The sequence below is a fragment of the Engraulis encrasicolus genome, chromosome 7 (genome assembly GCF_034702125.1).
Source record: "Engraulis encrasicolus isolate BLACKSEA-1 chromosome 7, IST_EnEncr_1.0, whole genome shotgun sequence".
In the NCBI taxonomy this organism is placed as follows: Eukaryota; Metazoa; Chordata; class Actinopteri; order Clupeiformes; family Engraulidae; genus Engraulis; species Engraulis encrasicolus.
In genome coordinates, this window is record NC_085863.1 from 12562610 (window position 1) to 12574425 (window position 11816).

At 43.5% G+C, this 11816-nt stretch overlaps 2 protein-coding genes across 2 annotated transcripts in view; one reads left to right on the forward strand and one right to left on the reverse strand.

The window, feature by feature from the left end:
* The window catches only part of nf1b (neurofibromin 1b), a 193838-nt gene that overhangs the window by 61676 nt on the left and 120346 nt on the right, over positions 1–11816 (reverse strand). The window contains exons 38-40 of the mRNA XM_063202868.1: positions 6641–7073; positions 5765–6105; positions 4956–5158 (exon numbers count right to left, since the gene is read on the reverse strand). Coding sequence (XP_063058938.1) covers positions 4956–5158; positions 5765–6105; positions 6641–7073 — 977 coding nt within the window. The remainder of the gene's footprint in view (positions 1–4955; positions 5159–5764; positions 6106–6640; positions 7074–11816) is intronic.
* Positions 9918–11790, forward strand: LOC134451973 (uncharacterized). Its single transcript, XM_063202361.1, has one exon. The coding sequence runs from the start codon at positions 10005–10007 to the stop codon at positions 10809–10811; it is 807 nt and encodes a 268-aa protein (XP_063058431.1). The 5' UTR covers positions 9918–10004; the 3' UTR covers positions 10812–11790.

Consider the following 11816-nt stretch of genomic DNA (forward strand, 5'->3'; position numbering starts at 1 on the left):
CCGGAATTTAACGCATTTTGGCGGTTTTTGAGAACTTTTTGTGAGGGGTATGATCAGACACATCTGGCAACCCTGCTCTGTTCTACACACTAGCAGAGCGGGGAGGCCAATTGAAGGTTCTCGCAGAAACAGAGCTCTGATTATAGGCAAAGGCCTCAAACACAAACGAGAAAATATACAGAGCACAATGTATTTCTGTGTCTGAAAAGGGGCACTTCTGTGTCTTCAGTGTTGAAGTGCATTGTTGGCACTATGTTTCAGTGCGTAATTAATACGCCATACGATACGCACTAGGGATGCAAATGATTCATCGACTTTAATCGGTCAATCCATTAATCGATTAAAAAACATTAATCGCAATTAATCGATAATTCAACTGACACGAGACCCAGGTGAAATGGGCATTTGAAGAGTGTGTGTGAAGAGGGGTGTGAATAGTGGGAATATTTAAATCACCTTTTGATTTAAGGATTGAAATAGAACTCATTTAAATGTGGTATTTTATCTACATTTTTTATTAAAATGTTTAGATTTAGTTTTTTTTTTTTTTTAAGAGAAACATTGAGATTTCGGGCAGAAAACGCCGCTTGTCAATTAATCGTAAGTCGATCGATAAGGTTATCAACTAACGATTCATGAATTAATCGATAATTTGCATCCCTAATACGCACTGAAACATAGTGCCCAAAATGCAGAAGTGCACCATCTGAGATAAAGCATATGTTACAGTTTTCTAAGGTGATTGCAGTTTTTTTTCACATGCAATTACAGTTTGGAAAATTTGGGGATCCTAATTAAACAGAATTTTTTTTGGGATGTATGAGAAAATGACCTGCTGCTGCACACCACAGACTTGAGCACCCACCTGGACCACAACACATAACCTCATACTAACACTGACAACTGTACTTATCAAAGATTCTCTATTCTTGCATTTAGATCGTCTTTGCTTTTATACTTGCACCTAAAAAGGCATACAGAACTTCAAGTCTGTGCACAATGCCTGCAGGCATTTTGAAGAGCTTGCAGTCGCGTGTTAGACACTTTCATCTTAGCTGCGTGTGTGTGTAGCACTCTAACAAAGGCACTAACAGAGATGTGAGGCCATTTTAAGCTTCTTCACAGAAATTAACCAGCCTGCTGTGAAAACAGATGCTATTTCTGGAAGCTATAAATGAATGTGTGTGTACATCTCGCAGCCAACCACAGCGGACATCTTAGATCTGTGATGTCTGTGCCCGACTGCTTGGCCACAGTCTGGACAGGACATCCTCAAGCCGCCCCTTAGCTGCAGTCAGCTGCAGTAACGTAATGCATTGATTAATTGTGATATTGGAAGCATCTCTTTACTAGCGTCAACTGCAGTGCTTTCCAAAAACTGTGTCGGGGAACACTACACACATAGTATGCCGAGAAAGATCATCTGGTGTGCCATAGAAAATTATAGAATGACTGTACATTGTTAATTATAGGCAATAGTTTTATTTTCAGTTAACACATTTCCAGAAGATGGTGTGCTTTGGAATTTTGTCATTTGAAAAAGGTGCGCCATGGCTCAAAAAAAGTTGGAAACTGCTGTCGTAAGGCATATTACATACACTTGGCATTTATCCAGAGATTAGGTTGACTTCCTTTAGCTTTGGATTCAGCAACGCTGTCCGACAGAGACAGCAGTGACGATATACAACGAGCACCACCACATTTTTTTTCGGCAGTTTTGTGCCCATAGAAATCAATGCAATTTATTGAAATTGGGCCGAATTTAGAGCCTCTTGAAGGTTTTTGAGCACCTTTCGGGCGGGATTTGATCAGACACATCTGGCAACACTGCTGATGGAGACAGCAGTGACAGCACACGACGAGCACCACTGACTCAGGCAGCCCACCCTGCCCATAGGCAAAACTGTTTTAATGGCTTTTTGTTTTTCATGTAAATTATCCATCAAAGCTTTCTCGCTTTTAAAAAATAAACATAGATTGACTGTATATAAAATGCAAAATACATACTGGCAAGTAGGAGACAGGCCTGTATTTCAACATCTGCAATGCAGATGTCTCACTTGGTTTAACCTTCCTGTAGTCTAATACTACTGTACACATGGTTATTACAGCCTACGCAGTTCCCACTGATTATGGCACACTATTGTTTGAGGTTCTATTTCGTAGAATTCTTGTAGAAAATCTCCTTTGGCCAGGTGCATATAGGAGTGGAACCCTTGGGTCACCAACGTTACAGACAAGAAAGCTTACTGTACACTGTTCACATTTGTAGGGTTTACTTGCGACTTTTCAGTGACTGAAACGTTGCAAGTAAACTCTGCAGAGTATAATCCAGGAAGAGAAGTTCTGAGGCACTCAAGGTTGCAATACGCCCTGAAGAAGGCCTTTTAAGGCTGAAACACGTAGGCAATTGAAGCCAAATGAAAAAGTATTAAATGATCGCAACCTTGAATACCTCAGAACTTCTCTTCCTGGGCTAAACTTGAGAGCCCCTACACTGATGAGCACCAAGGAAAAAGGTGAAGACCCAGAAGCACTCCAATTATCTGCTTGTGTTTGAAACTCTGCAGAGTACTGTCTGAGCCCATGTTCCACCGATGCTCTACTACAGCCATCAGTGATACAGCAAACGCACAACGCTCTGAAGTTACTGTTCTTTCTTAGCATCAGTTCCAATCAGTTGTTAGTTTACAGTATATGAGCCACTGATTTGCTACAGCATTTCCTTGACTGCACTGCAAGGGCAAACTCCTTGCAAGGGCTGGGCAAAGTCATTAATGCCCATACATATACAGTAATCACCTTGGAAACCCCATGGACGCCGCATGGTATGGAGATGGGCGGGGAAAAGTAAGTGGCTCCTACTCTGAGCCAGATTAACCCTTTATAGGGCACACACATTTCAGGTCCTGAGTGAAGAAAAACGGTTTGACAGGCTCCAGGCCACAGCTGATTGGTCAAATGTCAAGATGTTACTATCTGTCTGAAAGCCTGATTTCTCCTGATTAATTTGATATAACTCATTTGGGTGAGTCTTTAAACTATACCTAACATGATAAATGAATTTACAATATCACATCTTGTCACAATTCCGCAATTCTTTACTTTTGGCCAATCAGGCCCCCCCTGGCATGTGGGGGTCCCTAGGCTTCAGCCATAACTACCCTGTGCATAAATCCGGCCCTGCTCCTACTGTATAAACATAGTCTTTCCGCCTCTTCTCCCTTTGTCAACCGTAGTGGCGTGCACAGACATTTTGGGGGGCAGGTGCTCGAGGGAGGATGGGGGGGCATGTGGAACTTATGGCTGCCTTATATTGTACTGTGGCAGTATTGTCACATGCTTTTCAACATCAAGCATTTGCAGATGATCATGTCAGCATGGACTACAGTATATTATGACAAGTAAATAATGTTCAAACAGGGCACTTTTTGACCAGTAGGGCAAAAGGGGCAAGTGCTTTAGCACTACCTCGTCCCTGTCTGTGCACACCTATGTCCAACAGTCACCTATTCAGCATAGTCTGACTGTAAACGCTCCTCTCTGTACTGTAGCACTGCAGGCCTGTGTGGATAGCACTGCCCTTGGACCATCGGCAGTGATATAGAGGCTACGCAGAGGATGACACATTTGTTATCTCCTGAACAGCGAGGAGTACAGAGTGTCGCAGCTAACTCCGCAGGCTGCTCTGGACACGAGTGCACTTGACATTTCAGAGGCCCTCCACTTTAGGAGCCATGTACTGCACATTTCTCATCTCTGGACAGCGAAAGGAGAGAAGTTATTATGAGCATTGCCAAATAAAAAGTTGTACAAGTCAAGGTTATTTTTTGTCTGTGCCAAGTTATATACGGTCGTCATCTTTTTATTTGTTCGAAAATACTGTACAAATCTTTGAAAGCCTCACTGAGAAAAATGAGTTGCGCTTTGGGTGGTACAACAAAAAATTAAGTCACATAAGATCAGGCTCCCGATTCTCCTCTTTCAATATGGCATTTCCATTTGCTTTTGTTTGTTTGCTTGTTTGTCTTTAGTGGACTATGTAAGAAGCATATTCATTGCAGCATTATTAAGCACCCATTACTTATTAATTTATGGCCATTAGATGCTGTTGCGTCACCTGACGTCTGAGCACAAAAAAAATCGTCTGTGACCCTCCAACATGCATGGCGGTACTGACTGGAATTATTGCATGTTACTACATGCATGGAGGTACTGACTGGACTTATTGCATGATGTTACTGCATGCATGGCGGTACTGACTGGACTTATTGCATGATGTTGCTGCATGCATGGCAGTACTGACTGACTGACGGCTGCGCTTGCTCAAATGCGTTAATGCAATGCAATGCGATGCGTACGGCAATGTCTTGTAACACAACGGACCATAACTTGGTCCACAATAATGGGACCTAGGGATGCAAATTATCGATTAATTAATTAATCATTAGTTGATAGCCTTATCGATTGACTTACGATTAATTGATAAGCAGCGTTTTCCCCCCGAAATCTCAATGTTTCTCGAAAAAAAAGTACTAAATCTAAAAAATTTAATTAAAAATTGAGATAAAATACCACATTTAAATGTATTCTATTTCAATTCTTTAATCCAAAGGTGATTTAAATATTCCCACTATTCACACCCCTCTTCCCACACACTCTTCACATGCCCATTTCACTTGAGTCTCTTGTCAGTTGAATTGTCGATTAATTGTGATAAATTATTTTTAATCGATTAACGCATTGATCGATTAAAGTCGATTAATCGATTAGTCATTTGCATCCCTAATGGGACCACAATGGAAATAAGTCTTCAGGCTTTTTTTGTGTATATCCCTGTCTATTTATTCCTTGCAATGTATGGTTACTGTTGCAATACAATGTTTTTACATCTAACAGACTAAATAAAAAAAATAAAATAATAATAATAATTATAAACAATAATAAACACTCACTGGACTTGCTGAAGCCGGAGATGCACTCCTCCAGGAACTCCAGGGTGAGGTGTGGCTCGTTGGCTGCCAGCGTCTTGCTGATGGACACGATGAAGAGCGTGTTGTTGGCCGGGATGCAGAGCCCCGACGTCTCCAGCAGCTGGCCCTCGATCTTCAGGTTGAACGTGCAGGTCAGGGCGCACAGCAGGTTGTAGGCTGCCGACCTGTCACAACAAGAAGGACGGAGACAAGGGTGAAACAAAGCACTTGTGGTGTCAAATACCAGAAACGGGTGAACTCTGATCATCTTACTGAGGCTTGAACAGGTGAAACCATGAAATTTAACCTGGAATAGCTCCCCCGGACATTTACTTGAGGTTGACATGTACTGTAAGGAAGGGTTGGAAAGTTGAGACCTGGTGGAGCAGACTGCAGCAGATTCCTCTGACATCTAACCCTGGGATATAATACTACGTCAGACTAGAACACCTCAGACTCTGACACCAACTTAGGGTGGGACAGTGCCCCCGAGCTAAACCATGGGGTGAAACAGGTCAACAATGACGGATATTTGAGGCAGGGAAAAGTCAGTCCTGATATCTACCCGTCACTATAGCTGGTAAGGTCCGATATGCCTGACGAAGATCCAGGGTGATCGAAACGTTGCTGCTGTTTTAATTCAATAAACGTTATTTTTTGGAGCTTATTCCGCAGTGTGCAGACCTACCTTCTTCAACTGTCTGACACTTTTGTCTAGCACCAGCAACAAGTGATTTTGGATGTGCGCACCCCCCCCACCCAAAACGACAAAGGTCCGATAAGCCACCTACCTGAGGCTGGGGTCCGAGCTGCCCAGGTTGAGCAGGGCGATGTTGAGCAGGGTGCCCGGCACGTCCTTGGGCCGGATCTTGGTGTGCTGCGGGATGGAGTCGGGCTGCGAGAGCTCCCAGCGCGTGCGGATGTGGATGATGGAGTGGACGATGGCCTCGCACTCCTGGTGCATGAAGGTGAGCGGCGTGCCCTGGTTGGCGATGGTCAGCGTGAACTGGTTCTCGTCCACCAGGCAGATCTCCTCGATCTCCGAGGCGTAGTAGATGTCGTTGAGGAAGACCGACTGGCCCAGGACGCGCGTCCGCTCCGCCGACGTCACCTGCACCGCGTTGGAACCCACCTGTACAGATTCAGTGGAGGTGTGACTTAACACGGTCAGGCCTTTGTAGATTTACAATATCTAATCGAATTGCTAAGCTGCACTAATAGAGGTCTTAAAATACAACTATACAATATTGGCATAACCAACTTTAAATAGTATATGAATGAACGCAATTGCAATCAAAACGTCGGATGACTTAACAAATCATAGCCAAATCACGAATAACCCCAAAATCAAAGGAATGTTGAAATAAAATGTAACTAAGTGACATACGTGCAACATTGTTTCTTGAAAGTTAGGAAGCGATTCCCATGCACCAAGCACAGTGGTTCTATCAGCAAATTAATAACTTATTATTTAAATGCTCTAAATGCAAGGGCTCTTGGTCAGACCAAGTCTCAAAGAGATTTGAACGTAGATGATAATCAGGCTAGCCATTCGCCTGCTCCATCGGGTTGTTTGCTGCTTCCGCCTCGTCCATTATTTCCCTTGATATTGGGACACCTTGTCGCCCATTATTCCTTACATATTACTATGGACTTGTGAACGGTACCTTGATGGAGACTTTGGTGTCCTTGTGGGCGAGCTTGAGGGCGTTGTGGAAGACCTTGAGGTCCTCCTCCAGGGCGAGCGTGGCGGCGGGCAGCTTCTGCTGATCGGGCTCCACGTGTTCGGCGAGTCGCGGCGGCGAATCGATGAACAGCAGCTTCTTGCTGCCCTTGAGGCCCGTGAGCAGCCGCTCGTGGTACTTGGTGTACTCGCGCACCCACGTGTTGCAGTTGTAGATGTAGATGGCGGCCACGTTCTCGTAGGCGAAGCCCGGGAACACCACGAACCACTTGGATAGGAAGTCGGTCTTGAAGCGGTTGCTGGGGCCGGCGTGGGTCAGGTCCACTACAATCTCGTAGGGCTTGGCGTAGTACGGCTTCAGGGTCAGGAGCACGTGGTAGATGAGGAGGTCTCCGTTGATCTGGCCGGTCTTAAACCTGAAGAACAACAAAACACACAAAGGTTGAAATATGATGATTCCTAAAATAGGAACATTGTGGAAGCCTCGCGCGCCATCCTACGTACTTCTGCCGTGAACGCTCGTGACGATGACGTAAACGTCTGCGCCAGAGCCATTGGTCTGCCCTATGCTGTTGTTGAGTAACTGTCAGCGATTGGGTGAGAGCTATTCAATCATGTCAAACCATAACTGTAACCTAACATAACCTAAACTTCCTGCTTCCTGCAATCTCACAACCTCCAGACCATGAATACGAAATTAAATGGTAGTATTATGGGATGGTCAGGACCAGGCTAACATTGTGGAAGGAGGAGGTTCAGAAAAGAGACCATGGTTGGTGGGTCCAAGGAGGTTATGTTTTCGGACGCATTGGTTTGCTTATCTGACTGTCAGCCGGATAAGTCAAAAACGTATGAAGTTGTTGGAAATGACAAAAGGAATAAGCGATTGAATTTTGGTGGTGATCCGGAACACCATCCGGAGCCAGGATTAAAAAAAAAAAGATTCTTCACCATTGTGGGATAGGGCGAATTTTGACACCACAAAAACAAGGCAGAAAGACTTGAAATAAACCTGGGTGTAGCATAATCAAATGTGTGTAAGTTATATCATAGGCATAGGATTCCACACAGCGGTGTAGTCTACTTTTTTGAAGTGGGTATACTGTATATTCAAGCATTTTTTGAAGTGGGTATACTGTATATATTTATGCTATTCTAAATAATGGATCAATCAATTTTTTAAGTGGGTATACTGAAGCCCCTAAAATTTAGAAGTGGGTATACTCTGTATACCTGCGTTCTACGTAGACTACACCACTGATTCCACAGCATGTTCAGAGAAGAGACCACGCTTGGTGGGTTCATAAATATGGGTTTTCTAGTATATCAGAACTTGATGCACAATTGATTTTGTTCATTAGGCCAGTTTTTCAAGTTGCAGAATTACCATTAATTTTAGCCTAAGCCCTTTTTTGGGAAAATGTACCCTCTCCCTATTAAAACCTAAATATCTCAGCCTCCGAAGCACATAAAAGCATAAAATAAGTTGCATTTAAAAGTTAGAACCTTCATTTTGCACTAGAAGTTGTGAATTCAGCTCTAACTTTTTAATAAAACAGCTCAAATCTCAATAACCTGAATACAGCATATATGTCGCTCCGGGACACAATGGGTTAAACCGGAGAGGACTGGGAGGAGCATGGAGTTTGAGGGTTACCTTAGATAGCTTATCCGAATTTTAAAATCTGAAGTAATCAGTGTCAAACTCTACACTCACTGGCGATTTTATTAGGAACATCTGTTACAACTGTTCATTGAGGCAACTTTCTGATCAGCCAATCACATGGTGGCTACTCAATGTATCTATGCATGTAGACATGGTCGAGATGATCTGATGCAGTTCAAACCGAGCATCATAATGGGAAAGAAAGGCTATTCAAATGACTTTGAACATGGCATGGCTGTTGGTGCCGATGCCGAAAGGGCTTGATTTGAGTATTTCAGTGTCAAACTATATAGCTGTACAATAAGTCTGAAAAACCGGACAAATCAGGAAAATCTGGCATTTTTGCATGTCCTTTTATATGAAAAGTATAATTTGTTATAATACAGTATGTGTTGTTTTGATAGTCATGTGTACCTAAATAGGCAGAAAATGAAACAATATACCCCGAAGGTTTCAATTCGCACATGTAGTTATTACAGAAAACATGAAGCGTACATGTTTTACAGCTATAATTGAGCAGTGTGATTGAATGCAGGTTTGACAAAAGTTCCTCTACACCTACAGCCTGGCCAACAACTGAACGGCCTCAACAGGCAGCTTGGTTGACGGTGCGTGTCAAGCTGCTCACTGCGGGGAAATAAAAATATCCAAAAAAAGAGACCCAAGCAGAACTGAGACAAGAACAGGAAACGAGTCACAGGCAAGAAGAATGACAGTGAGAGAGGGAACGAGAGAGAGAGAGATAGAGAGCGAGAGAGATAGAGAGAGAGAGAGAGAGAGAGAGAGAGAGAGAGAGTGATAGAAGACCCATCTGTGCAGCGGTCTTCATTGTTAGAGGCGACACTTCCTCCATTAACTGCAGGTGGTAACAGCCAGCCAGGCAGGGCTTCGTTTATTGAACTTTGAACAGAATCACACTCATACAGCTCAAACTCCAAAACGGGTAAGTCGCTTAATTAGTTATTGAAAGTATTTATAGCAAGCCATAAAATAATATCATGAGTAATAATATGACAAGGCATTTTACACAAGAACCCCAAGACTTTGTCTAGCCATTCTGAACTTCCAATTACTTTAAATACATCAGAGAAACGTTTTCAGGGTAGATGGAGTTCACCACACAGAGAATTTGAAACTCCCTGAAATTATGTTATCATGAGATGTATTTATTTATTAAGATTTGTGTGGCCTATTAATATAAAATGTAACAGAATCCAACATGCCCTGGTGGATTCAACTGGAATTTCCACTCCCTTATCAAGACAAATTTAATTACTTTTTAAACCCATGTTGTTGTGGAATTTAGTTAGGGGATTTATAGAGAAACCTGAACTTACAAAAACTTGGAAATATAGAAAACTGAGCTTGCAGTTCTGACAAAAAAAGTCTCAGGATATTTCACAAGCCGACTTCATTGGTTAGGATAGGATAGGATAGGATAGGATGATCCTTTATTGTCTCTTCTAGAGAGAAATTTGGTATGGGCACAGGGAGTCTAAGTGTTTACACAAAAAAACATATCAACACATTAGACAACAAAAAAAACAATTGACGTGCAAGACTGGACCCAAAAACATGTAGACATGTTGCCTATCTATCATCCAAACATGCACGTATACACACTATTATTACAGTAGCACACTGACGTTGGCATCTTTTTTCTCTCCTTTCCCAAAGAACCATGAGGTCTTCACTGCTGTGCCTGGCTCTCCTTTTCGCCTCAACATGCGAGATGGATGTAACTGAGTACGACTATCACGACTACCCCAGTATAACAGAACAACTTATCACTAACGATGCTATTTCGTCTGAACCAACCACCATTACCACCATCACCACCATCACCACCACCTTGCTACCCACCACCACCACCACTGTGCCCACCACCACCACCACTGTGCCCACCACCAAAAAAGCAGCAGAGCCCAAGGTTACCTGCCCAACATGTGTAACCTGTGTACAGGCCATTGTGGGGGACAACAGCATGCTAGTGATACTGGTTCTGGCTGTGGCCTGCCTGTTTCTGCTGATCACCACCATGGCACTGGCCTGCAAGGTGTGCAGCCTGAAGCGGCAGCAGGGCGAGTACCAGCCCTGCCACGCTGCAGACGACGACGAGTCCCACCTGGCCAACGGGAAGAGCACCAAGACGGATACCGGCGGGAACAACGAAGACAATGCCGTGATGATGACGGAGGTGTTCAGCGAGAATGAGACCACAGCCACGGAGGAGAAGGGGAGTAAGCAGGAAGAGGATGGCGCGAGCACCGCTAGTAGCCAGAACAGCTCTGAAGGGAAGGACGGTTCGGATGAAAGCCCCTCAGGCGCTGCCGTTAATGACGACCAGGCAAATACAGACGCCATGGAGGCACCAAAGGATCCGGCAGTCTCTGAGACTGCGAATGTGAGTGACGTGAGTGGGAGTGGGGCGGCAGGGGAGCCAGCTAGCGGAAGTACGGAGGAGACGCCGGCTAATGTTGAAGGATAAAAAAAGGGGGGATGTCATATACACAGAGTGCGTTTTAATATGAGACCTTGCCTCCTCCACTTGCGCTTGTCTCCTCGTCCCGCCTCCTGGCCCCTCCTCCGTGGAGAAAACGATAAAGTTTCCCAGCTGTCAGCCTAGCCACAACAACTTTTGAGGGACTGTTTTTAATTCACCATCCCAATTGCAAAAATGAGAAAAAGACTCTACAGTCGAGCTTTTGCAAGATATTGAAATATAATGCTGTTGTCAGTGATGTCATCATGACGAGAAGCAAGTGGAGGAGGCAAGTGGAGGAGGCAAGGTCGCATATTGCAACGCACTCACAGAGTCCCAGTCCCAGAGTCCCAGAGCCTTAAAATGGGGATGGAGAAGTCTTAGCACACTTAGAATCCTTTTTTTGTATTTCATTTTTTTTGGGCAGGATAACGTTTCGACCTCAACAGTCTTCTTCAGATTCTTCAAAACACAAAAAAAAAAGGATTCTAAGCGTGCGGACTTCTCACTCTGAAAACCACAGTTGGCCTTCGTCCTGCAACCTTTCCCTGGGATGTGCACAATCCTCTCCTTCAACTTGAAATGGGGATGGATCTACTCCATGAGGCCCCAGCACAGTTACAAAACCAAAACACCCCCACTACGGACCATCGGACATCAGAAAAGAGGCGCCAACAAGGTTACTTTCATGTCAAACCCCATTCCTATTATAGAACTTTTGGGTATTTTAAGATTTTTCAGTCCAGTCAACAGTTAACAGTAAAATATTCCATATTGCTACATTTCATGTCAAACCCCATTCCTATTATAGAACTTTTGGGTATTTTAAGATTTTTCATTTCGTTGAAGTGTTAACAGTTAACAGTAAAATATTCCATATTGTTACATTTTAGTGGACATGTTTTTGTTACAATGTACATTTATTTGCATAGATATTTTTTTATTCTTACTTTTCTAACTACTGATGTTTTATGCAAAAATTTTGTGATGCTTTTCATTTTTTATCAAGTT

Excerpts from the sequence above, each read along its gene's own strand:
- LOC134451973 (XM_063202361.1), top strand. The coding sequence starts at position 10,005 with ATGAGGTCTTCACTGCTGTGCCTGGCTCTCCTTTTCGCCTCAACATGC.